The sequence below is a fragment of the Salmo salar genome, chromosome 11, assembly GCF_965601325.2.
Source record: "Salmo salar chromosome 11, fSalSal1, whole genome shotgun sequence".
Taxonomy (NCBI): Eukaryota; Metazoa; Chordata; class Actinopteri; order Salmoniformes; family Salmonidae; genus Salmo; species Salmo salar.
Window position 1 is genome coordinate 109929265 of NC_138301.1, and position 27654 is coordinate 109956918.

The 27654-nt window shown below is 48.9% G+C and overlaps 1 protein-coding gene across 1 annotated transcript; it reads right to left on the reverse strand.

Moving 5' to 3' along the window:
- Nucleotides 1-315: 315 nt before the first annotated feature.
- Nucleotides 316-27641, reverse strand: LOC106563710 (equilibrative nucleoside transporter 2). Its single transcript, XM_045688896.2, is given in 13 exon segments — nucleotides 316-8382; nucleotides 8546-8745; nucleotides 8862-8947; nucleotides 9131-9236; nucleotides 9339-9532; nucleotides 11903-11955; nucleotides 12026-12161; nucleotides 12262-12396; nucleotides 18446-18585; nucleotides 18684-18958; nucleotides 24235-24316; nucleotides 24577-24624; nucleotides 27502-27641. Coding segments are annotated over 12 exon segments (1557 nt in total). The 5' UTR covers nucleotides 24609-24624; nucleotides 27502-27641; the 3' UTR covers nucleotides 316-8264.
- Between the last annotated feature and the right edge of the window lie 13 nt (nucleotides 27642-27654).

Sequence of the window (27654 nt, forward strand, 5' to 3'; positions counted from 1 at the left end):
CTCTATGAGGAACCTGCAGACTCCTCTGAGGTGGCATAACTCTATGGGAGGAACCCTGACAAAGACAACATGGTTTTACTACTGTGTTAAATGACACAAGTGTTTGATCACATTCAAATGGTATTTTTTGCATCTCTTTACCATCCTATATTAGTGCATGATTTGAGAAGTTACGCTTTCGATACACGTTTAACTGTCCTCTCGTCAGGACAAGCATGTAATGGCTCCTAGGATAAGAGCACATGGAGTTTGATATTAGCTACCATATTTACTCCTGTTATGTTCTATCAGAGTAAATAACTCACGAACACTAGAGAAGCTTAACCAAGTTTAATTCTTCCCAAAGGGTCGATACAGCTGTATTCAGACAAAAGACATGGCTTCCCCCTTTAGGTGGAGTCGCCCCCTTATCTCTAAACATTGCATCCTTCTTGCTAAGCAGGGAACTAAGTGATATGAGCCTTCAATGGTTTCTCCCCTTATCAGTACTGTCACATGCAATTGTTTTCCCTGCACTCAGCACATTCCAAGCTTAGTTGTCTTACTACAGAGAACCATTACCTTCTCACTCCTTTATATACTATGCGTCTGATCTATCATGTCTTTAATATCTCAATGTTCAAAGTTTACCCCGAATCCAACACTCCCCTGCTGCCTGCATTAGCTAACAGACATGAGAGACAGAGGAAAAACATTTTGTCTTTCTGCAAACGTTTTTATAAACATTTTTAAACCATCGAAATGTCACAGAGACAGTGGCAAAAAATGAATGGAATACATGATGTCTATGTGCCATAGACCCTAGACTTTTCCCGTAAAAATAGTCTCGACAAAGGCTGAAATATTGTGTATGAAAACCTTTAAATGATCATGAGATGCAATAACAATATAGTGAAAAGGAAAATAATAAATACAGTATAAAAATACAAAAGTAAAATCCTCAACCAGAACCAAATACTTCCATAAAAAAATATATACAATAACAGTCAAAAGTTTGGACACACCTACTCATTCCAGGGTCTTTCATGATTTTTACTATTTTCTACATTGTACAATAATAGTGAAGACATCAACAATATGAAATAACACATACAGTGGGGGGAAAAAGTATTTGATCCCCTGCTGATTTTGTACGTTTGTCCACTTACAAAGAAATGATCAGTCTATAATTTTAATAGTAGGTTTATTTGAACAGTGAGAGACAGAATAAGACACATGAGACAGAAAAACGCATGTCATAAATGTTATAAATTGATTTGCATTTTAATGAGGGAAATAAGTATTTGACCCCTCTGCAAAACATGACTTAGTACTTGGTGGCAAAACCCTTGTTGGCAATCACAGAGGTCAGACGTTTCTTGTAGTTGGCCACCAGGTTTGCACACATCTCAGGAGGGATTTTGTCCCACTCCTCTTTGCAGATCTTCTCCAAGTCATTAAGGTTTCGAGGCTGACGTTTGGCAACTCGAACCTTCAGCTCCCTCCACAGATTTTCTATGGGATTAAGGTCTGCAGACTGGCTAGGCCACTCCAGGACCTTAATGTGCTTTATCTTGAGCCACTCCTTTGTTGCCTTGGCCGTGTGTTTTGGGTCATTGTCATGCTGGAATACCCATCCACGACCCATTTTCAATGCCCTGGCTGAGGGAAGGAGATTCTCACCCAAGATTTGACGGTGCATTGCCCCGTCCATCGTCCCTTTGATGCGGTGAAGTTGTCCTGTCCCCTTAGCAGAAAAACACCCCCAAAGCATAAAGCACCTCCATGTTTGACGGTGGAGATGGTGTTCTTGGGGTCATAGGCAGCATTCCTCCTCCTCCAAACACGGCGAGTTGAGTTGATGTCAAAGAGCTCCATTTTGGTCTCATCTGACCACAACACTTTCACCAGTTGTCCTCTGAGTCATTCAGAAGTTCATTGGCAAACTTCAGACGGGCATGCATATGTATTCTTGAGCAGGGGGACCTTGCGGGTGCTGCAGGATTTCAGTCCTTCACGGCATAGGGTGTTACCAATTGTTTTCTTGGTGACTATGGTCCCAGCTGCCTTGAAATCATTGAAAAGATCCTCCCGTGTAGTTCTGGGCTGATTCCTCACCGTTCTCATGATCATTGCAACTCCACGAGGTGAGATCTTGCATGGAGCCCCAGGGTGAGGGATATTGACAGTTCTTTTGTTTCTTCCATTTTCGAATAATCGCACCAAATGTTGTCACCTTCTCACCAAGCTGCTTGGCGATGGTCTTGTAGCCCATTCCAGCCTTATGTAGGTCTACAATCTTGTCCCTGACATCCTTGGAGAGCTCTTTGGTCTTGGCCATGGTGGAGAGTTTGGAATCTGATTGATTGCTTCTGTGGACAGGTGTCTTTTTGAAAGGTAACAAGCTGCGGTTAGGAGCACTCCCTTTAAGAGTGTGCTCCTAATCTCAGCTCGTTACCTGTATAAAAGACACCTGGGAGCCAGAAATCTTTCTGATTGTGAGGGGGTCAAATACTTATTACCCTCATTAAGATGCAAATCAATTTATAACATTTCTGACATGTGTTTTTCTGGATATTTTTGTTGTTATTCTGTCTCTCACTGTTCAAATAAACCTACCATTAAAATTATAGACTGATCCTTTCTTTGTCAGTGGGCAAACATACAAAATCATGAAATACTTTTTTGCCCCCACTGTATGGCATCATGTAGTAACCAAAAAAAGTGTTAAACAAATAGAAATATATTTTATATTTGAGATTCTTCACAGTAGCCACCCTTTGCCTTGACAGCTTTGCACGCTCTTGGCATTCTCTCAACCAGCTTCATGAGGTAGTCACCTGGAATGCATTTCAATTAACAGGTGTGCCTTGTTAAAAGTTAATTTGTGGAATTTCTTTCCTTCTTAATGTGTTTGAGCCAATAAGTTGTGTTGTGACAGGGTAGGGGTTGTATACAGAAGATAGCCCTATTTGGTAAAAGACCAAGTCCATATTATGCCAAGAACAGCTCAAAAAATGAAAGAGAAACAACAGTCCATCATTACTTTAAGACATAAAGGTTAGTCAATCCGGAAAATGTCAAGAACTTTGAAAGTTTCTTCAAGTGCAGTCGCAAAAACCCACCGTGAAGCATGGAGGAGGAGGTGTGATGGTATGGGAGTGCTTTGCTGGTGAGACTGTCTGTGATTTATTTAGAATTCAAGACACACTTAACCAGCATGGCTACCACAGCATTCTGCAGCGATACGCCATCCCATCTGGTTTGTGCTTAGTGGGACTATTATTTATTTTTCAACAGGACAATGACCCAACACACCTACATCTGTGTAAGGGCTATTTGACCAAGGAGAGTGATGGAGTGCTGCATCAGATGACCCAGCCTCCACAATCACCTGACCTCATACCAATTGAGATAGTTTGGGATGAGTTGGATCGCAGAGTGAAGGAATAGCAGCCAACAAGTGCTCAGTATATGTGGGAACTCCTTCAAGACTGTTGGAAAAACATTCCTCATGAAGCTGGTTGAGAGAATGCCAAGAGTGTGTAAAGCTGTCATCATGGCAAAGGGTGGCTACTTTGAAGAATCTAAAATCTAAAATACATTTTGATTTGTTTAACACTTTTTTGGTTACTACATGATGCCATATGTGTTATTTCATAGTTTTGATGTCTTCACTATTATTCTACAACGTAGAAAGTAGGTGTGTCAACTTTTGACTGGTACTGTACCTTATATAGACAGACAAGATAGAACGACCAAAGGGGGCGGTGTTGCAATCTACTGCAGAGATAGCCTGCAGAGCTCTGTCCTGCTATCCAGGTCTGTACCCAAACAATTTGAACTTCTACTTTTAAAAATCCACCTCTCCAAAAACAAGTCTCTCACCGTCGCCGCCTGCTATAGACCCCCCTCGGCCCCTAGCTGTGCTCTGGACACCATATGTGAACTGATTGCCCCCCATCTATCTTCAGAGCTCGTGCTAATAGGTGACCTAAACTGGGACATGCTTAACACCCCAGCCATCCTACAATCCAAGCTTGATGCCCTCAATCTCACACAAATTATTAATGAACCCACCAGGTACAACCCCAAAGCCGCAAACACTGGCACCCTCATAGATATCATCCTAACCAACGTGCCCTCTAAATACACCTCTGCTGTTTTCAACCAAGATCTCAGCGATCACTGCCTCATTGCCTGCACCCGTAATGGTTCAGCGGTCAAACGACCTCCACTCATTACTGTCAAACGCTCCCTGAAACATTTCAACGAGCAAGCCTTTCTAATCGACCTGGCCCTGGTATCCTGGAAGGATATTGACCTCATCCCGTCAGTAGAGGATGCCTGGTTATTTTTTTTAAATGCCTTCCTAACCATCTTAAATAAGCATGCCCCTTCCAAGAAATATAGAACCAGGAACAGATATAGCCCTTGTTCTCCCCAGACCTGACTGCCCTTAACCAACACAAAAATATCCTGTGGCGTTCTGCATTAGCATCGAACTGCCCCCGCGATATGCAACTTTTCAGAGAAGTTAGAAACCAATACACACAGGCAGTTAGAAACGCCAAGGCTAGCTTTTTCAAACAGAAATTCGCTTCGTGCAACTCCAACTCTAAAAAGTTCTGGGACATTGTAAAGTCCATGGAGAATAAGAACACCTCCTCCCAACTGCCCACTGCACTGAGGATAGGAAACTCTGTCACCACCGATAAGCCCACTATAATTGAGAATTTCAATAAGCATTTTTCTACGGCTGGCCATGCTTTCCACCTAACTACCCTTACTGCATTCAACAGCACTGCACCCCCCACAGCTACTCGCCCAAGCCTCCCCCATTTCTCCTTCTCCCAAATCCATTCAGCTGATGTTCTGAAAGAGCTGCAAAATCTGGACCCCTACAAATCAGCTGGGCTTGACAATCTGGACCCTTTCTTTCTAAAATTATCTGCCGAAATTATTGCAACCCCTATTACTAGCCTGTTCAACCTCTCATGTCGTCTGAGATTCCCATAGATTGGAAAGCAGCTGCTGTCATCCCCCTCTTCAAAGGAGGTGACACTCTTGACCCTAATTGCTACAGACCTATATCCATCCTACCCTGCCTTTCTAAGGTCTTCGAAAGCCAAGTCAACAAACAGATTACCGACCATTTCGAATCCCACCGCACCCTCTCCGCTATGCAATCTGGTTTCAGAGCTGGTCATGGGTGCACCACAGCCACGCTCAAGGTCCTAAACGACATCGTAACCGCCATCGATAAGAAACAATACTGTGCTGCCGTATTCATTGACCTGGCCAAAGCTTTTGACTCTGTTAATCACCACATCCTCATCGGCAGACTCAGTAGCCTTGGTTTCTCAAACGATTGCGTCGCCTGGTTCACCAACTACTTCTCTGACAGAGTTCAGTGTGTCAAATCGGAGGGCCTACTGTCTGGACCTCTGGCAGTCTCTATGGGGGTACCACAGGGTTCAATTCTTGGGCCAACTCTTTTCTCTGTATACATAAATGATGTCGCTCTTGCTGCTGGTGAATCTCTGATCCACCTCTATGCAGACGACACCATTCTGTACACTTCTGGCCCTTCTTTGGACACTGTTAACAACCCTCCAGACGAGCTTCAATGCCATTCAACTCTCCTTCCGTGGTCTCCAACTGCTCCTAAACACAAGTAAAACTAAATGCATGCTCTTCAACCGATCGCTGCCTGCACCTGCCCGCCTGTCCAGCATCACTTCTCTGGACGGTTCTAACTTAGAATATGTGGACAACTACAAATACCTAGGTGTCTGGTTAGACTGTAAACTCTCCTTCCAGACTCACATCAATCATCTCCAATCCAAAGTGAAATCTTGAATTGGCTTCCTATTTCGCAACAAAGCATCCTTCACTCATGCTGCCAAACATACCCTCGTAAAACTGACCATCCTACCAATCCTCGACTTCGGCGATGTCGTTTACAAAATAGCTTCCAATACCCTACTCAACAAGCTGGATGCAGTCTATCACAGTGCCATCCGTTTTGTCACCAAAGCCCCATATACTACCCACCACTGCGACCTGTACGCTCTCGTTGGCTGGCCTTCGCTTCATAATCGTCGCCAAACACATTGGCTCCAGGTCATCTACAAGACTCTGCTAGGTAAAGTCCCCCCTTATCTCCGCTCACTGGTCACCATAGCAGCACCCACCTGTAGCACGCGCTCCAGCAGGTATATCTCTCTGGTCACCCCTAAAGCCAACTCCTCCTTTGGTCGTCTCTCCTTCCAGTTCTCTGCTGCCAATGACTGGAACGAACTACAAAAATCTCTGAAACTGGAAACACTTATCTCCCTCACTAGCTTTAAGCACCAGCTGTCAGAGCAGCTCACAGATCACTGCACCTGTACATAGCCCATCTATAATTTAGCCCAAACTACTACCTCTTCCCCTACTGTATTTATTTTGCTCCTTTGCACCATATTATTTATATTTTATCTTTGAACTTTCTTCAAACTACAAATCTACCATTCCAGTGTTTTTCTTGCTATACTTTATTTACTTTGCCACCATGGCATTTTTTTGCCTTTACCTCCCTTATCTCACATCATTTGCTCACATTGTATATAGTCTTATTTTTTTTTCTTCTACTGCATCATTGATTGTATGTTGTTTTACTCCATGTGTAACTCTGTGTTTTTGTATGTTGTCGAACTGCTTTGCTTTATCTTGGCCAGGTCGCAATTGTAAATGAGAACTTGTTTTCAACTTGCCTAGCTGGTTAAATAAAGGTGAAATAAATAAATAGATATAATGTATATCCATATAATGTACAACATGTAAAGTGTTGGTCCCATGCTTCATGAGCTGAAATAAAAGATCCCAGAAATATTCCATATGCACAAAAAGCTTATTTCGCAAAAATGTTGTGCACTGATTTGTTTCCATCCCTGTTACTGAGCATTTCTCCTTGGCCAAGATAATCCATCCACCTGACAGGTGTGGCATATGGAGAAGCTGATTAAACAGCGTGATCATTACACAGGTGCATCTTCTGCTGGGGACAATAAAAAGCCACTTTAAAATGTGCAGTTTTGTCACACAATACAATGCCACAGATGCCTCAAATTTGAGGGGAGTATGCAATTGTCATGCTGGCTGCAGGAATGTCCACCAGAGCTGTTGCCAGCGAATTGCATGTTCATTTCTCTCCAACATCATTTTAGAGAATTTGGCAGTACATCCATTGGCCTCACAACCACACAGGCCCAGGACTTCCACATCCGGCTTCTTCACCTAAGGGATCGTCCAAGACTAGCCACCCGGACAGCTGATGAAACTGTTGGTTGGCACGACCAAAGCCAAAGAATTTCTGCACAAACTGTCTGTGTGCTCGTTGTCCTGGCAAAAGCTCACCTTCGATGGCTACTGGCACGCAGGAGAAGTGTGCTATTCACGGATGAATTCCGGATTCAACTGTACTGGGCAGATGGCAGACAGTGTGTACGACGTCGTGTTGGCGAGCGGTTTGCTGATGTCAACGTTGTGAACAGAGTGCCCCATGATGGTGGTGGGGTTATGGTATGTGCAGGCATAAGCTACGGACAATGAACAATTGCATTTTATTGATGGCAATTTGAATGCACAGATACCGTGACAAAATCCTGAGGCCCATCGTCATGCCATTCATCCGCCGCCCTCACCTCATGTTTCAGCATGATAATGCACGGCCCCATGCCAAAAGGATCTGAACATAATTCCTGGAAGCTGAAAATGTCCCAGTTCTTCCATGACCTGCATACTCACCAGACATGTCACCCATTGAGCATTCTTGGGATGCTCTGGATCGATGTGTACAACAGCATGTTCCAGTTCCTGTCAATATCCAGCAACTTCGCACATTGAAGTGGAGCGGGACAACATTCCACAATCAACAGCCTGATCAACTCTATGCAAAGGAGATGTGTCAGGCTGCATGAAGCAAATGGTGGTCACACCAGATACTGACTGGTTTTCTGATCCATGCCCACACCTTTTTTGTTGTTGAGGTATCTGTGACCAACTGATGCAAATCTGTATTCCCAGTCATATGAAATCTATAGATTAGGGCCTAATGATTTCCTCATATGAACTGTAACTCAGTAATATCTTTGAAATTGTTGCATGTTGCGTTGATATTTTTGTTCAGTGTAGATCAGTGTACAATAACCTTACTTCATTTTAAATATCCATATACATTTGCGTCGGCATTATGGAAGATGTCTCATCTATTTCCCTTCAGTGAGTAAATCATAAATATTCTAGAGCAGGTTCCTCAGGAGGAAAGAGAGCGCTGCCCCTAGAGACAGAGCCAGACCCAGAGCCAGGAAGAAGGTCATCAAGGCCCCCGCTGTCTCACAGTCTTTAGTCCTCACCAACCTGGGGAAGAGAACAGAGGACAGGTCAGATACTGTGGAACAAACTGCCCAAGTTGTTACTACAACGTAATAACAAGTTACATTGAATTAAACAAAACCAGCAGAAGGAACAATTTGACTAAACTGTTAAATAAATTCAGGTAGATATCAATTTGGTGACTCACTGAGGTGCGTAAGACATGCAGAGACAAATTAAATAGCCATTGGACAAGGCAAATAATGTCATGATAACAAGGAAGGCAATGTCATGGGAGAACAGGACTGGCAGGTACTGGCGGTTGTCAATGTTGCACAGCATGATGAGAGGGATGAAGACCACACGGGACACCACAAGCACAGGGAACAGACCGCTTCTCTTTGAGGGCTGTGGATGGATAAAGACAAACAGAGACTGTTAGGCAGGAGAAACATGTTTGAGGTATTGGAGCAGCTATTTATTGCAGTTACTGGTAGTAAAGGAAGGGGACAGACGTCACTCACCCACTGAACCATAGAGGTGACACTGCGGCCAATCAGGTCCATGACGTTAAAGACGATGAAGCAGCAGACACAGAGAAAGTATTGGTCTGAAAGACAGACATACAGCTGTAATCCAGTTTGTTCAGCATAGCAAACTGCCAATCGGCTTACGACTGCAGCACAGCCATGCTAAAAAAAGTTACATCCCACGCCCTCTCTGGTTTATTTAACCACAACTGTCTTAACTGGACATAACTAGGCTATTATTATTATCCCAACTGTTTGCTCACCCCACTCCTTGTTTCCATACACACTCTTCACTTTTACTGTGACAGCAGGAAAAACTGACAGTGTGACCAGCAGCACACATGTCACACAAAGGGCCATCACCCAAATCTGTACAACAGTAACAAACAAAATGTTAGGGAAATGTTTGAGAAAAGAATGGTATTTGAATTGAGATTTGAATGACAGTGGGATAAAGGGAGGACAAGGCACCTTTTTGAAGACTGCCAGGACAGATGACCTGGTGTGACTGTCAGTCTGCTCCATCATGAACAGGGCTTCTTTGGTCCCACTGGCCTCAAAATCACCATTGGTTATTATGGGTTTATTGTTGAAGCCATTTAGGTCGCCATTGACCAACGCTAATTTTTCTTTGTCTTTCAGAGGAAGTGAGAAAATAGTCAGTACTTAGTTTTAGGCTGTAACAATACTTTGTTTTAAGGAAAATCACTGCACATAAATGAATTAATTATTAATAGCTCCTCTATAAGGTATATGGTATTTGTTAATCATTTATTTTTATTATTTTTTTACCCCTTTTTTCTCCCGAATTTCATGATATCCAATTGGTAGTTACAGTCTTGTCACATCGCTGCAACTTCCGTACGGACTTGGGAGAGGCGAAGGTCAAGAGCCATGCGTCCTCCGAAACACGACCCTGCCAAGCCGCACTGCTCGCTTAACCCGGAAACACCGTACACCCGCCACAAGGAGTTGCTAGAGCGCGATGGGACAAGGACATCCCGGCCGGTCAAACCCTCCCCTAACCCAGACGACGCTGGGCCAATTGTGCGCCACCTCATGGGTTCCCCGGTCGCGGCCGGCTGCAACACAACCCAGGATCAAACCCGGATCTGTAGTGACGTGTCTAGCACTGCGATGCAGTGCCTTACATGTTGACCACACCGCTCGAGCACGCAAAATAAATCTACACATACATGTTATTCCATCATTGCACCCACACTGCTCGCGCGTGCCAACGGGCGTCTGCGTTGCCAGGCGCTAAAATAGAAGTTGCTTCTGTTTGTGGCGCAGAACGCGCTGCAAGTCCTGCCTCTCCCATCTCCTCATTAGTTATACCCACGCGCCATCTCCTCATTAGTTATACCCACCTGGGTGACTGGAAGATGAATGGAGGTCGGTGGTGGTAATACACCTTATGAAAGTTAATTGCTAATCGCCATATTAAGTCCAAAGATGATAAAGCCCGGAAGGAGGATTAATTGTCGGAGTAGAGGACCTTGTGCATTTCAGGTAAAATAACAACTCAATGTTTATATACCAGGATAAATTAGCTCGCAACTGCAAGCTAGCTAGCTAAATTGACATAAATGTTTAATGCTTTTCGACTTGTCCCCAAATTAATATAATTGGTTCAGAGTTTGTTTAGAGTGTGTCGTGATCGCGTTTGGTGTGGGGGGACAAAATCAATTTGCCCACGATGGCGCACGCGGACGCACGGTTTGGGTATGGTGTTAAGACATCCTGCGCCACTCGGGAAGCTCCGTTAATAGTTTTAAATGTTTACATTTTAGTCCATGTGTCAAACTCATTCCACGAAGGGCAGTGTCTGCGGGTTTTCACTGCACCCTTGTACTTGATTGATGAATTAAGGTCACTGATTAGTAAAGAACTCCCCTCCCCTGGTTGTCTAGGTCTTCATTGAAAGGAAAAAACCTGCACACTAGGCCCTCAGTGGAATGAGTTTGACATCCCTGTTTTAACCATTTAACAGACGCTCTTATCCAGAGCAACTTACAGTTAGTGCATTCATCTTAAGATCGCTAGGTGAGACAAACACATCACAGTCGTAGTAAGTACATTTCTCCTCAATAAGGTAGTTATCAGCGAAGCCAGTGCTAGCAGGTAAAGCAAAGCCAGTGCTAGCAGGTAAAGCAAAGCCAGTGCTAGCAGGTAAAGCCAAGCCAGTGCTAGCAGGTAAAGCAAAGCCAGTGCTAGCAGGTAAAGCCAAGCCAGTGCTAGCAGGTAAAGCCAAGCCAGTGCTAGCAGGTAAAGCAAAGCCAGTGCTAGCAGGTAAAGCAAAGCCAGTGCTAGCAGGTAAAGCAAAGCCAGTGCTAGCAGGTAAAGCAAAGCCAGTGCTAGCAGGTAAAGCAAAGCCAGTGCTAGCAGGTAAAGCCAAGCCAGTGCTAGCAGGTAAAGCAAAGCCAGTGCTAGCAGGTAAAGCCAAGCCAGTGCTAGCAGGTAAAGCAAAGCCAGTGCTAGCAGGTAAAGCAAAGCCAGTGCTAGTAGGTAAAGCCAAGCCAGTGCTAGTAGGTAAAGCCAAGCCAGTGCTAGCAGGTAAAGCAAAGCCAGTGCTAGCAGGTAAAGCAAAGCCAGTGCTAGCAGGTAAAGCAAAGCCAGTGCTAGTAGGTAAAGCCAAGCCAGTGCTAGTAGGTAAAGCCAAGCCAGTGCTAGTAGGTAAAGCCAAGCCAGTGCTAGTAGGTAAAGCAAAGCCAGTGCTAGCAGGTAAAGCCAAGCCAGTGCTAGCAGGTAAAGCCAAGCCAGTGCTAGTAGGTAAAGCCAAGCCAGTGCTAGTAGGTAAAGCAAAGCCAGTGCTAGCAGGTAAAGCCAAGCCAGTGCTAGCAGGTAAAGCCAAGCCAGTGCTAGTAGGTAAAGCCAAGCCAGTGCTAGTAGGTAAAGCCAAGCCAGTGCTAGCAGGTAAAGCGAAGCCAGTGCTAGTAGGTAAAGGGAGTGCATGTTTTGGGGGGCGGGGATTAGACTGATGTATTATTTAAGATACTCTTAGTTAACAGATGGAAGATAGTGTTGAAACCCACCGGCCCCCTTGAGAAGCTCGTCTGTGGTCTCAGGTTGGTCACTGGGCAAACTCCTGGAACACAACAGAAAATCTTATGAGTACATTCCTCTGTAATATCCTAAGCAATAGTAGTTGAACTGGCTGTTGTCCTCCTGTCATGAAACTGCTGTAGCCACTCACCAGGTGTGGCAGTAGTAAGTAGCTAAGCAAGGTGACCAGTGTTGCCACACAGGGGGTTATGAAGTACCCAAGAGCAGCACTGGCCTTGTCTGCTTTACCTACACAGAGAGAATGTAGAGAAACTCAGCATTAATCAGGATAAAAACACAATTTACATAATAACAAGTTAGAGGTGAAAGTATGGAAATGTATACTCACTGAGGATAGAGAACAGACTAGCCATGGCAGCAAAGATCCCTGCCAATCCCTGACCACTCATAAACAATGTGCTGTACCTCGGGGGGAGCAGACCCACCAGCCCAAACAGACTGCCCTGGAGCACTGCTCCAAAAGCTAGAGAGAGAGAGAGGGGATGTGTGAGAGAGAGGGGGGGGGGGTGTGTGAGAGAGAGGGGGGGGATGTGTGAGAGAGAGGGGGGGGACATGTGTGAGAGAGAGGGGGGGGATGTGTGAGAGAGAGGGGGGGGACATGTGTGAGAGAGAGAGGGGGGGATGTGTGAGAGAGAGGGGGGGATGTGTGAGAGAGAGAGAGAGAAGGGGGGATGTGTGAGAGAGAGAGAGAGAGAGAGAGGGGGGATGTGTGAGAGAGAGAGAGGGGGGATGTGTGAGAGAGAGAGAGGGGGGATGTGTGAGAGAAAGAGAGGGGGGGATGTGTGAGAGAGAGAGAGGATGTGTGAGAGAGAGAGAGAGAGGGGGGGATGTGTGAGAGAGAGAGAGAGGGTGGGATGTGTGAGAGAGGGGGGGGTGTGTGAGAGAGAGAGAGAGGGGATGTGTGAGAGAGAGAGAGAGAGAGAGAGGGGGGATGTGTGAGAGAGAGAGAGGATGTGTGAGAGAGAGAGAGGGGGGATGTGTGAGAGAGAGAGGATGTGTGAGAGAGAGAGAGGATGTGTGAGAGAGAGAGAGGATGTGTGAGAGAGAGAGAGGATGTGTGAGAGAGAGAGAGAGGATGTGTGAGAGAGAGAGAGAGGATGTGTGAGAGAGAGAGAGAGAGAGGGGGGATGTGTGAGAGAGAGAGAGAGAGAGGGGGGATGTGTGAGAGAGAGAGAGAGAGAGGGGGGATGTGTGAGAGAGAGAGAGAGAGAGGGGGGATGTGTGAGAGAGAGAGAGAGAGAGGGGGGATGTGTGAGAGAGAGAGAGAGAGAGGGGGGAGGTGTGTGAGAGAGAGAGAGAGGGGGGATGTGTGAGAGAGAGAGGAGAGAGAGGGGGCATGTGTGAGAGAGAGAGAGAGAGAGAGAAGGGGGGATGTGTGAGAGAGAGAGAGGGGGGATGTGTGAGAGAGAGAGAGGGGGGATGTGTGAGAGAGAGAGGATGTGTGAGAGAGAGAGAGGATGTGTGAGAGAGAGAGAGGATGTGTGAGAGAGAGAGAGGATGTGTGAGAGAGAGAGAGGATGTGTGAGAGAGAGAGAGAGGGGGATGTGTGAGAGAGAGAGAGAGAGGGGGATGTGTGAGAGAGAGAGAGAGAGAGGGGGGATGTGTGAGAGAGAGAGAGAGAGAGGGGGGATGTGTGAGAGAGAGAGAGAGAGAGGGGGGATGTGTGAGAGAGAGAGAGAGAGAGGGGGGATGTGTGAGAGAGAGAGAGGGGGGATGTGTGAGAGAGAGAGAGGGGGGATGTGTGAGAGAGAGAGAGGGGGGATGTGTGAGAGAGAGAGGGGGATGTGTGAGAGGAGAGAGGGGGGATGTGTGAGAGAGAGAGGGGATGTGTGCGAGAGAGAGAGGATGTGTGAGAGAGAGGGGGGATGTGTGAGAGAGAGAGAGGGGATGTGTGAGAGAGAGAGAGGGGATGTGTGAGAGAGAGAGAGGGGATGTGTGAGAGAGAGAGAGAGAGGGGGGATGTGTGAGAGAGAGAGAGGGGGATGTGTGAGAGAGAGAGAGGGGGATGTGTGAGAGAGAGAGAGGGGATGTGTGAGAGAGAGAGAGGGGATGTGTGAGAGAGAGAGAGGGGATGTGTGAGAGAGAGAGGGGATGTGTGAGAGAGAGGGGATGTGTGAGAGAGAGGGGATGTGTGAGAGAGAGGGGGGATGTGTGAGAGAGGGGGGATGTGTGAGAGAGAGAGAAGGGGGGATGTGTGAGAGAGAGAGAGAGAGGGGGGGATGTGTGAGAGAGAGAGAGAGAGAGGGGGGGATGTGTGAGAGAGAGAGAGAGAGGGGGGATGTGTGAGAGAGAGAGAGGGGGGATGTGTGAGAGAGAGAGAGGGGGGGATGTGTGAGAGAGAGAGAGGGGGGGATGTGTGAGAGAGAATGAGGGGGGATGTGTGAGAGAGAGAGAAGGGGGGATGTGTGAGAGAGAGAGAGGGGGGATGTGTGAGAGAGAGGATGTGTGAGAGAGAGAGAGGGGGGGGATGTGTGAGAGAGAGAGAGAGAGAGGGGGCATGTGTGAGAGAGAGAGAGAGAAGGGGGGATGTGTGAGAGAGAGAGAGGATGTGTGAGAGAGAGAGAGGGGGGATGTGTGAGAGAGAGAGAGGATGTGTGAGAGAGAGAGAGGATGTGTGAGAGAGAGAGAGGATGTGTGAGAGAGAGAGAGGATGTGTGAGAGAGAGAGAGGATGTGTGAGAGAGAGAGAGGATGTGTGAGAGAGAGAGAGGGGGGATGTGTGAGAGAGGAGAGAGAGAGGGGGGATGTGTGAGAGAGAGAGAGAGAGAGGGGGGATGTGTGAGAGAGAGAGAGGGGGGATGTGTGAGAGAGAGAGAGGGGGGATGTGTGAGAGAGAGAGAGGGGGGATGTGTGAGAGAGAGAGAGGGGGGATGTGTGAGAGAGAGAGAGGGGGGATGTGTGAGAGAGAGAGAGGGGGGATGTGTGAGAGAGAGAGAGGGGGGATGTGTGAGAGAGAGAGAGGGGGGATGTGTGAGAGAGAGAGAGGGGGGATGTGTGAGAGAGAGAGAGGGGGGATGTGTGAGAGAGAGAGAGAGAGGGGGGATGTGTGAGAGAGAGAGGGGGGATGTGTGAGAGAGAGAGAGAGGGGGATGTGTGAGAGAGAGAGGGGGATGTGTGAGAGAGAGAGAGGGGATGTGTGAGAGAGAGAGAGGGGATGTGTGAGAGAGAGAGAGGGGATGTGTGAGAGAGAGAGAGGGGATGTGTGAGAGAGAGAGAGGGGATGTGTGAGAGAGAGAGAGGGGATGTGTGAGAGAGAGAGGGGATGTGTGAGAGAGAGGGGATGTGTGAGAGAGAGGGGGGATGTGTGAGAGAGGGGGGATGTGTGAGAGAGAGAGAGGGGGGATGTGTGAGAGAGAGAGAGAGAGAGAGGGGGGATGTGTGAGAGAGAGAGAGAGAGGGGGGGATGTGTGAGAGAGAGAGAGAGAGAGGGGGGGATGTGTGAGAGAGAGAGAGAGGGGGGATGTGTGAGAGAGAGAGAGGGGGGATGTGTGAGAGAGAGAGAGGGGGGATGTGTGAGAGAGAGAGAGGGGGGATGTGTGAGAGAGAGAGAGGGGGGGATGTGTGAGAGAGAGAGAGGGGGGATGTGTGAGAGAGATGAGGGGGGATGTGTGAGAGAGAGAGAGAGAGAGAGGGGGATGTGTGAGAGAGAGAGAGGGGGGATGTGTGAGAGAGAGAGAGGGGTGATGTGTGAGAGAGAGGATGTGTGAGAGAGAGAGAGGGGGATGTGTGAGAGAGAGAGAGGATGTGTGAGAGAGAGAGAGGGATGTGTGAGAGAGAGAGAGAGGGGGGGATGTGTGAGAGAGAGAGAGAGAGAGAGGGGGGATGTGTGAGAGAGAGAGAGGGGGGATGTGTGAGAGAGAGAGGGGGATGTGTGAGAGAGAGAGGGGGGATGTGTGAGAGAGAGAGGGGATGTGTGCGAGAGAGAGGGGATGTGTGCGAGAGAGAGAGGATGTGTGAGAGAGAGGGAGAGAGGGGGGATGTGTGAGAGAGAGAGAGAGGGGGGGGATGTGTGAGAGAGAGAGAGAGAGGGGGGATGTGTGAGAGAGAGAGAGAGAGGGGGGATGTGTGAGAGAGAGAGAGGGGATGTGTGAGAGAGAGAGAGGGGATGTGTGAGAGAGAGAGGGGATGTGTGAGAGAGAGGGGATGTGTGAGAGAGAGGGGGGATGTGTGAGAGAGGGGGGATGTGTGAGAGAGAGAGAGAGAGAGGGATGTGTGAGAGAGAGAGAGGGGGGGATGTGTGAGAGAGAGAGAGAGAGGGGGATGTGTGAGAGAGAGAGAGAGAGGGGGGATGTGTGAGAGAGAGAGAGAGAGGGGGGATGTGTGAGAGAGAGAGAGGGGGGGATGTGTGAGAGAGAGAGAGGGGGGGGATGTGTGAGAGAGAAGAGGGGGGATGTGTGAGAGAGCGAGAAGAGAGGGGGGGATGTGTGAGAGAAAGAGAGGGGGGGATGTGTGAGAGAAAGAGAGGGGGGGATGTGTGAGAGAAAGAGAGGGGGGGATGTGTGTGAGAGAGGGGGGGGATGTGTGTGAGAGAGGGGGGGGATGTGTGAGAGAGAGAGAGGGGGGATGTGTGAGAGAGAGAGAGGGGGGATGTGTGAGAGAGAGAGGGGGGGGATGTGTGAGAGAGAGAGAGGATGTGTGAGAGAGAGAGAGGATGTGTGAGAGAGAGAGGGGATGTGTGAGAGAGAGAGGATGTGTGAGAGAGAGAGAGGATGTGTGAGAGAGAGAGAGGGGGGATGTGTGAGAGAGAGAGAGGGGGGATGTGTGAGAGAGAGAGAGGGGGGATGTGTGAGAGAGAGAGAGGGGGGATGTGTGAGAGAGAGGGGGGGATGTGTGAGAGAGAGGGGGGGATGTGTGAGAGAGAGGGGGGGATGTGTGAGAGAGAGGGGGGGATGTGTGAGAGAGAGAGGGGATGTGTGCGAGAGAGAGAGGATGTGTGAGAGAGAGGGGGGATTGTGTGAGAGAGAGGGGGGATGTGTGAGAGAGAGAGAGAGAGATAGGGGGGATGTGTGAGAGAGAGAGAGGAGGATGTGTGAGAGAGAGAGAAGGGATGTGTGAGAGAGAGAGAGGGGATGTGTGAGAGAGAGAGAGGGGATGTGTGAGAGAGAGAGAGAGGGGATGTGTGAGAGAGAGAGAGGGGATGTGTGTGAGAGAGAGAGAGAGGGGATGTGTGTGAGAGAGAGAGAGAGGGGATGTGTGTGAGAGAGAGAGAGAGGGGATGTGAGAGAGAGAGAGAGAGAGGGATGTGTGTGAGAGAGAGAGGGGATGTGTGAGAGAGAGAGAGAGGGGATGTGTGAGAGAGAGAGAGAGAGAGAGAGAGAGAGAGGGGATGTGTGAGAGAGAGAGAGAGGGGATGTGTGAGAAATTAGTGTATTTACACATGAAATCTCCTCGGAACACATTTTCATCAGGTAAAACAGTCAAAACAATGATGCTACTACTTACACTACCGTTCAAAAGTTTGGGCTCACTTAGAAATGTCCTTGTTTTGGAAAGAAAAGCACATTTTTTTCTCCATTAAAATAACATCAAATTGATCAGGAATACAGTGTAGACATTGTTAATGTTGTAAATGACTATTGTAGCTGGAAACGGCTACAATATGGAATATCTACATAGGCGTACAGAGGCCCATTATCATCAACCATCACTCCTGTGTTCCAATGGCACGTTGTGTTAGATAATCCAAGTTTATCATTTTAAAAAGGCTAATTGAGCAATAGAAAACCCTTTTGCAATTATGTTAGCAAACCTGATAACTGTTGTTCCGATTAAAGAAGCAATACAACTGGCCTTCTTTAGACTAGTTGAGTATCTGGAGCATCAGCATTTGTGGGTTCGATTACAGGCTCAAAATGGCCAGAAACAAAGAACTTCCTTCTGAAACGCGTCAGTCTATTCTTGTTCTGAGAAATGAAGGCTATTCCATGCGAGAAATTGCCAAGAAACTGAAGATCTCGTACAACGCTGTGTACTACTCCTTTCACAGAACAGCGCAAACTGGGTCTAACCAGAATAGAAAGAGGAGTGGGAGGCCCTGGTGCATAACTGAGAAAGTTTGAGAAACAGACGCCTCACAAGTCCTCAACTGGCAGCTTTATTAAATAGTACCCGCAAAACACCAGTCTCAACGTCAACAGTGAAGAGGCGACTCCAGGACGCTGGCCTTCTAGGCAGAGCTACTCTTTCCAGTGTTTGTGTTCTTTTGCCCATCTTAATCTTTTATTTTTATTGGCCAGTCTGATATATGGATTTTTCTTTGCAACTCTGCCTAGAAGGACAGCATCCCGGAGTCTCCTCTTCACTGTTGACGTTGAGACTGGGGTTTTGCAAGTGTCTACACTGCATTTCTGATCAATTTGATGTTACTTTAATGGACAAAAATGTTTGCTTTTCTTTCAAAAACAAGGACATTTATAAGTGAGCCCAAACTTTTGAACGGTACTGTATATGATTACTAATTACATTATATGCAACCGGACCCATAGACATGAAGACAGGTGGGAACCAACTCACAGTTGATGAACCAGATAGTTGCCATGGTGATAGAGAAGAAGCTGTGGGGCTGCATGGGCACCTTGACCATGATGGCAGTGAGGAGGAAGAGGAAGAGGATGGAGACCATACTGACAGCAATCCGGACCTTCTCTTTGATACTACTGCCACACAGGAAAAAGAAGGTTGAGTTAGACCACTACACTATAGAGGTGGAATCAACAGTAACACACGTAGAACCCTGTAGTATGTTGCTCACCGCTGATACAGGAAGGAGTTGGCCAGGGTGAAGAGGAGCAGGGGTAACTGGGCTAGAAGAGTCATCCAGCTGGCAAACTTGTAGTCTTTAGTAACCGGGGTGGTTCCGTTAGTAACCGGGGTGGTTCCGTTAGTAACCCGGGGTGGTTCCGTTAGTAACCCGGGGTGGTTCCGTTAGTAACCCGGGGTGGTTCCGTTAGTAACCGGGGTGGTTCCGTTAGTAACCGGGGTGGTTCCGTTACTTAACGCGGTCCCTTTGAGGCGGTCGTCAAAATACTTCAGCAGAAAACAATGGGAGAACATAGGTGACACAAGCCCCCTACTCTCATCACAGAGCAAACTAATATTAGACAGTATTGCCTGAATGTGTAATATTCATCCATGTCAATCAGTTCAGATTTTTGTTGTGAATCTGTGTGACAGGTTGTGATAAGGTAGAGAAGCTGTGGTACCTCTGTGGTAGTGATGCTGTGTGACAGAGAAGCTGTGGTACCTCAGTGGCAGTGATGCTGTGTGGGTGTGACAGAGAAGCTGTGGTACCTCTGTGGCAGTGATGCTGTGTGACAGAGAAGCTGTGGTACCTCAGTGGCAGTGATGCTGTGTGGGTGTGACAGAGAAGCTGTGGTACCTCTGTGGCAGTGATGCTGTGTGACAGAGAAGCTGTGGTACCTCAGTGGCAGTGATGCTGTGTGGGTGTGACAGAGAAGCTGTGGTACCTCCGTGGCAGTGATGCTGTGTGACAGAGAAGCTGTGGTACCTCTGTGGCAGTGATGCTGGGTGGGTGTGACAGGGAAGCTGTGGTACCTCTGTGGCAGTGATGCTGTGTGGGTGTGACAGGGAAGCTGTGGTACCTCAGTGGCAGTGATGCTGTGTGACAGAGAAGCTGTGGTACCTCTGTGGCAGTGATGCTGTGTGACAGAGAAGCTGTGGTACCTCCATGGCAGTGATGCTGGGTGGGTGTGACAGAGAAGCTGTGGTACCTCCGTGGCAGTGATGCTGGGTGGGTGTGACAGAGAAGCTGTGGTACCTCCGTGGCAGTGATGCTGGGTGGGTGTGACAGAGAAGCTGTGGTACCTCCGTGGCAGTGATGCTGTGTGGATGTGACAGGGAAGCTGTGGTACCTCTGTGGCAGTGATGCTGCGTGGGTGTGACAGGGAAGCTGTGGTACCTCTGTGGCAGTGATGCTGCGTGGGTGTGACAGGGAAGCTGTGGTACCTCAGTGGCAGTGATGCTGTGTGACAGAGAAGCTGTGGTACCTCTGTGGCAGTGATGCTGTGTGGGTGTGACAGGGAAGCTGTGGTACCTCTGTGGCAGTGATGCTGTGTGGGTGTGACAGGGAAGCTGTGGTACCTCCGTGGCAGTGATGCTGTGTGGGTGTGACAGGGAAGCTGTGGTACCTCCGTGGCAGTGATGCTGTGTGGGTGTGACAGGGAAGCTGTGGTACCTCCGTGGCAGTGATGCTGTGTGGGTGTGACAGGGAAGCTGTGGTACCTCCGTGGCAGTGATGCTGTGTGGGTGTGACAGGGAAGCTGTGGTACCTCCGTGGCAGTGATGCTGTGTGGGTGTGACAGGGAAGCTGTGGTACCTCCGTGGCAGTGATGCTGCGTGGGTGTGACAGGGAAGCTGTGGTACCTCTGTGGCAGTGATGCTGTGTGACAGAGAAGCTGTGGTACCTCAGTGGCAGTGATGCTGTGTGGGTGTGACAGAGAAGCTGTGGTACCTCTGTGGCAGTGATGCTGTGTGACAGAGAAGCTGTGGTACCTCAGTGGCAGTGATGCTGTGTGGGTGTGACAGAGAAGCTGTGGTACCTCTGTGGCAGTGATGCTGTGTGACAGAGAAGCTGTGGTACCTCAGTGGCAGTGATGCTGTGTGGGTGTGACAGAGAAGCTGTGGTACCTCCGTGGCAGTGATGCTGTGTGACAGAGAAGCTGTGGTACCTCTGTGGCAGTGATGCTGGGTGGGTGTGACAGGGAAGCTGTGGTACCTCTGTGGCAGTGATGCTGTGTGGGTGTGACAGGGAAGCTGTGGTACCTCAGTGGCAGTGATGCTGTGTGACAGAGAAGCTGTGGTACCTCTGTGGCAGTGATGCTGTGTGACAGAGAAGCTGTGGTACCTCCATGGCAGTGATGCTGGGTGGGTGTGACAGAGAAGCTGTGGTACCTCCGTGGCAGTGATGCTGGGTGGGTGTGACAGAGAAGCTGTGGTACCTCCGTGGCAGTGATGCTGGGTGGGTGTGACAGGGAAGCTGTGGTACCTCTGTGGCAGTGATGCTGCGTGGGTGTGACAGGGAAGCTGTGGTACCTCTGTGGCAGTGATGCTGCGTGGGTGTGACAGGGAAGCTGTGGTACCTCAGTGGCAGTGATGCTGTGTGACAGAGAAGCTGTGGTACCTCTGTGGCAGTGATGCTGTGTGGGTGTGACAGGGAAGCTGTGGTACCTCTGTGGCAGTGATGCTGTGTGGGTGTGACAGGGAAGCTGTGGTACCTCCGTGGCAGTGATGCTGTGTGGGTGTGACAGGGAAGCTGTGGTACCTCCGTGGCAGTGATGCTGTGTGGGTGTGACAGGGAAGCTGTGGTACCTCCGTGGCAGTGATGCTGTGTGGGTGTGACAGGGAAGCTGTGGTACCTCCGTGGCAGTGATGCTGTGTGGGTGTGACAGGGAAGCTGTGGTACCTCCGTGGCAGTGATGCTGTGTGGGTGTGACAGGGAAGCTGTGGTACCTCCGTGGCAGTGATGCTGTGTGGGTGTGACAGGGAAGCTGTGGTACCTCCGTGGCAGTGATGCTGCGTGGGTGTGACAGGGAAGCTGTGGTACCTCTGTGGCAGTGATGCTGCGTGGGTGTGACAGGGAAGCTGTGGTACCTCCGTGGCAGTGATGCTGTGTGACAGAGAAGCTGTGGTACCTCAGTGGCAGTGATGCTGTGTGGGTGTGACAGAGAAGCTGTGGTACCTCCGTGGCAGTGATGCTGTGTGACAGAGAAGCTGTGGTACCTCTGTGGCAGTGATGCTGGGTGGGTGTGACAGGGAAGCTGTGGTACCTCTGTGGCAGTGATGCTGTGTGGGTGTGACAGGGAAGCTGTGGTACCTCAGTGGCAGTGATGCTGTGTGACAGAGAAGCTGTGGTACCTCTGTGGCAGTGATGCTGTGTGACAGAGAAGCTGTGGTACCTCCATGGCAGTGATGCTGGGTGGGTGTGACAGAGAAGCTGTGGTACCTCCGTGGCAGTGATGCTGGGTGGGTGTGACAGAGAAGCTGTGGTACCTCCGTGGCACTGATGCTGTGTGGATGTGACAGGGAAGCTGTGGTACCTCTGTGGCAGTGATGCTGCGTGGGTGTGACAGGGAAGCTGTGGTACCTCTGTGGCAGTGATGCTGCGTGGGTGTGACAGGGAAGCTGTGGTACCTCAGTGGCAGTGATGCTGTGTGACAGAGAAGCTGTGGTACCTCTGTGGCAGTGATGCTGTGTGGGTGTGACAGGGAAGCTGTGGTACCTCTGTGGCAGTGATGCTGTGTGGGTGTGACAGGGAAGCTGTGGTACCTCCGTGGCAGTGATGCTGTGTGGGTGTGACAGGGAAGCTGTGGTACCTCCGTGGCAGTGATGCTGTGTGGGTGTGACAGGGAAGCTGTGGTACCTCCGTGGCAGTGATGCTGTGTGGGTGTGACAGGGAAGCTGTGGTACCTCAGTGGCAGTGATGCTGTGTGGGTGTGACAGAGAAGCTGTGGTACCTCTGTGGCAGTGATGCTGTGTGACAGAGAAGCTGTGGTACCTCAGTGGCAGTGATGCTGTGTGGGTGTGACAGAGAAGCTGTGGTACCTCCGTGGCAGTGATGCTGTGTGACAGAGAAGCTGTGGTACCTCTGTGGCAGTGATGCTGGGTGGGTGTGACAGGGAAGCTGTGGTACCTCTGTGGCAGTGATGCTGTGTGGGTGTGACAGGGAAGCTGTGGTACCTCAGTGGCAGTGATGCTGTGTGACAGAGAAGCTGTGGTACCTCTGTGGCAGTGATGCTGGGTGGGTGTGACAGAGAAGCTGTGGTACCTCCGTGGCAGTGATGCTGGGTGGGTGTGACAGAGAAGCTGTGGTACCTCCGTGGCAGTGATGCTGTGTGGATGTGACAGGGAAGCTGTGGTACCTCTGTGGCAGTGATGCTGCGTGGGTGTGACAGGGAAGCTGTGGTACCTCTGTGGCAGTGATGCTGCGTGGGTGTGACAGGGAAGCTGTGGTACCTCAGTGGCAGTGATGCTGTGTGACAGAGAAGCTGTGGTACCTCTGTGGCAGTGATGCTGTGTGGGTGTGACAGGGAAGCTGTGGTACCTCTGTGGCAGTGATGCTGTGTGGGTGTGACAGGGAAGCTGTGGTACCTCCGTGGCAGTGATGCTGTGTGGGTGTGACAGGGAAGCTGTGGTACCTCCGTGGCAGTGATGCTGTGTGGGTGTGACAGGGAAGCTGTGGTACATCCGTGGCAGTGATGCTGTGTGGGTGTGACAGGGAAGCTGTGGTACCTCCGTGGCAGTGATGCTGTGTGGGTGTGACAGGGAAGCTGTGGTACCTCCGTGGCAGTGATGCTGCGTGGGTGTGACAGGGAAGCTGTGGTACCTCCGTGGCAGTGATGCTGCGTGGGTGTGACAGGGAAGCTGTGGTACCTCCGTGGCAGTGATGCTGCGTGGGTGTGACAGGGAAGCTGTGGTACCTCTGTGGCAGTGATGCTGCGTGGGTGTGACAGAGAAGCTGTGGTACCTCAGTGGCAGTGATGCTGTGTGACAGAGAAGCTGTGGTACCTCTGTGGCAGTGATGCTGTGTGGGTGTGACAGGGAAGCTGTCGTACCTCTGTGGCAGTGATGCTGTGTGGGTGTGACAGGGAAGCTGTGGTACCTCCGTGGCAGTGATGCTGTGTGGGTGTGACAGGGAAGCTGTGGTACCTCCGTGGCAGTGATGCTGTGTGGGTGTGACAGGGAAGCTGTGGTACCTCCGTGGCAGTGATGCTGTGTGGGTGTGACAGGGAAGCTGTGGTACCTCCGTGGCAGTGATGCTGTGTGGGTGTGACAGGGAAGCTGTGGTACCTCCGTGGCAGTGATGCTGTGTGGGTGTGACAGGGAAGCTGTGGTACCTCCGTGGCAGTGATGCTGTGTGGGTGTGACAGGGAAGCTGTGGTACCTCCGTGGCAGTGATGCTGTGTGGGTGTGACAGGGAAGCTGTGGTACCTCCGTGGCAGTGATGCTGTGTGGGTGTGACAGGGAAGCTGTGGTACCTCCGTGGCAGTGATGCTGTGTGGGTGTGACAGGGAAGCTGTGGTACCTCAGTGGCAGTGATGCTGTGTGGGTGTGACAGAGAAGTTGTGCTACCTCAGTGGCAGTGATGCTGTGTGGGTGGGTGGGTGTGATAGAGAAGCTGTGGTACCTCCATGGCAGTGATGCTGTGTGGGTGGGTGGGTGTGATAGAGAAGCTGTGGTACCTCCATGGCAGTGATGCTGTGTGGGTGGGTGGGTGTGACAGAGAAGTTGTTGTGCTACCTCAGTGGCAGTGATGCTGTGTGGGTGTGACAGAGAAGTTGTGGTACCTCAGTGGCGGTGATGAAGAAGTTCCATGGCAGCAGTGTGCCCAGTCCCAGCATGAAGATGATGACGGCCACAGCACAGCCTCTGTTGGGGGACACATGCCACATCACAACCGCTCCTACAACACACTCACTACCTAGTGGTGCTTAATGTAATGAATCCCAAAGAAACAAGTAATTCCTAGGTTATTATTACTGAGTAATTACCAATATACCATGTCATTTCTTCTCTGATCGCCATCCAGTGCTGAGATAATAGGGAAAGTGAGTGAGGAAGTTTGTGAAAGCTGCTTCCTACAGGTTTTTGTCTCAGATGATCCAACCAATGAAAAGTGAGTAACTCACCGGTCCACTGGGGCACTCTTCTGGGTTGTCATCCTGGTACTCTTGGGTCTGTATACAAACAAGGGACAGAGGATAGCTTCAGAACGTGTCTCTCCTTGAAATACTGGTGTGTTGATTCAGGACTCTTTCATCCATGTTGATAACTGATAAAAAAAAACACAAATCCCCTCTACTAAATATGGTGATAACAATAATCTGATTTCCCCCCTGATTTCATTATAATACTACACTGCTCAAAAAAATAAAGGGAACACTTAAACAACACAATGTAACTCCAAGTCAATCACACTTCTGTGAAATCAAACTGTCCACTTAGGAAGCAACACTGATTGACAAATTTCACATGCTGTTGTGCAAATGGAATAGACAACAGGTGGAAATTATAGGCAATTAGCAAGACACCCCCAATAAAGGAGTGGTTCTGCAGGTGGTGACCACAGACCACTTCTCAGCTCCTATGCTTCCTGGCTGATGTTTTGGTCACTTTTGAATGCTGGCGGTGCTTTCACTCTAGTGGTAGCATGAGACGGAGTCTACAACCCACACAAGTGGCTCAGGTAGTGCAGCTCATCCAGGATGGCACATCAATGCGAGCTGTAGCAAGAAGGTTTGCTGTGTCTGTCAGCGTAGTGTCCAGAGCATGGAGGCGCTACCAGGAGACAGGCCAGTACATCAGGAGACGTGGAGGAGGCCGTAGGAGGGCAACAACCCAGCAGCAGGACCGCTACCTCCGCCTTTGTGCAAGGAGGAGCAGGAGAAGCACTGCCAGAGCCCTGCAAAATGACCTCCAGCAAGCCACAAATGTGCATGTGTCTGCTCAAACGGTCAGAAACAGACTCCATGAGGGTGGTATGAGGGCCCGACGTCCACAGGTGGGGGTTGTGCTTACAGCCCAACACCGTGCAGGACGTTTGGCATTTTCCAGAGAACACCAAGATTGGCAAATTCGCCACTAGCGCCCTGTGCTCTTCACAGATGAAAGCAGGTTCACACTGAGCACATGTGACAGACGTGACAGAGTCTGGAGACGCCGTCGAGAACGTTCTGCTGCCTGCAACATACTCCAGCATGACCGGTTTGGCGGTGGGTCAGTCATGGTGTGGGGTGCATTTCTTTGGGGGGCCGCACAGCCCTCCATGTGCTCGCCAGATGTAGCCTGACTGCCATTAGGTACCGAGATGAGATCCTCAGACCCCTTGTGAGACCATATGCTGGTGCGGTTGGCCCTGGGTTCCTACTAATGCAAAACAATGCTAGACCTCATGTGGCTGGAGTGTGTCAGCAGTTCCTGCAAGAGGAAGGCATTGATGCTATGGACTGGCCCGCCCGTTCCCCAGACCTGAATCCAATTGAGCACATCTGGGACATCATGTCTCGCTCCATCCACCAACGCCACGTTGCACCACAGACTGTCCAGGAGTTGGCGGATGCTTTAGTCCAGGTCTGGGAGGAGATCCCTCAGGAGACCATCCGCCACCTCATCAGGAGCATGCCCAGGCATTGTAGGGCGGTCATACAGGCACGTGGAGGCCACGCACACTACTGAGCCTCATTTTGAAGTGTTTTAAGGACATTACATCAAAGTTGGATCAGCCTGTAGTGTGGTTTTCCACTTTAATTTTGAGTGTGACTCCAAATCCAGACCTCCATGGGTTGATAAATTGGATTTCCATTGATTATTTTTGTGTGATTTTGTTGTCAGCACATTCAACTATGTAAAGAAAAAAGTATTTAATAAGATGATTTCATTCATTCAGATCTAGGATGTTATTTTAGTGTTCCCTTAATTTTTTTGAGCAGTGTATTTTAATTCCACAAAGGTTAGATATCAGTCATCTTATCACATCTGAAATCAAGTCATGTTTTTGTGCTTGGTGATTTCAGCCTGTCACACGTTCTAAGTCTACAACTTAAAGGGAGACGAGCATCTCCATACCCTCCCACCATCATTTGTAGGCTACAGCGTAATTAATGATCTTCACCATCTTCTACCATGTTCAGAAGCCAGTAGTTCAGTATAGACAAGGCTATGTCTTGAATGAGCCAGATGGCGAAAGTCTGTTACCACTTCACTTCTAAACACAGACACTAAGTATTCAGTGACAAACTTAGAGGGTATATGGGTATTTTTATACAGGGTGTTAGACCTATACAACATTTCAACATGCATATAGGACTGTTTTATTAACCAGACATAAAGCATAACCTTTTCCATTACTGTAACATTGGGTTACAGTATGTAGCATTAATTCTAACGCGCTACATCTAATCATTAATTAGATCCTTCCCGATGTACTAAACCACGGGGTGCTCACACACCTGCCTTCTGCTTCAAATTGAAATTCTAGTTGATCTTATTTATATATTGATGTGTATTTCTAAATCCTTGGACCGGTGTCTCTGATCGTAGAACAGACAGCACGTGAGGATCGGACTCGTTTGCACGTGGCTACACCAGACACTTCCTTCTTAGTCACTTCCTTCTTCCGGTAGTTATAGGCACGTAATTTACTGTCACTCTATTGAACAGATGTTTGATTTGCCTGCAATGTTTGGCGGCAAATTCATGTAGGCTATTCATTTGGATTATTCTATCAGTTAAAACATGTAACACATTCAACAATACAGCTAATGTTAGGCAATTGAAATGTGGACTATCTTCTTTAAAAGTCAAGCAACAGGCTAGCAGCTGAAGAGACGGTCATAGAATAAGTGCCCTGAAGCGAGACGATTAAAAAACCCTAAAAAACTCATATTCATTTCTGACTCACACGAAGCTATTTGAAATATTTCTGAGTAGCCAGTAGTTATTAAGATGTGTGAGCTGTGCTTTCAGTTTAGGCTATGCACATCACTATGCAAAAACAAATCCACAGCAAAGAAATACACTAAATAATAGCAATTTGTTTTCAACATTAAACTCACCCAGTTAGTCGAATTGTGTAGCAGTTTATATATAGTAGGCTATCTCCTTTGTCAAAAGCGAGGCTCACAGAACGCACTCAATGAAGTGAAGGCGACTGTGTTTAAATGTTGACGCGAATGTACCTGTTCCTAAAAGCCAGTTATCGTTGCTAG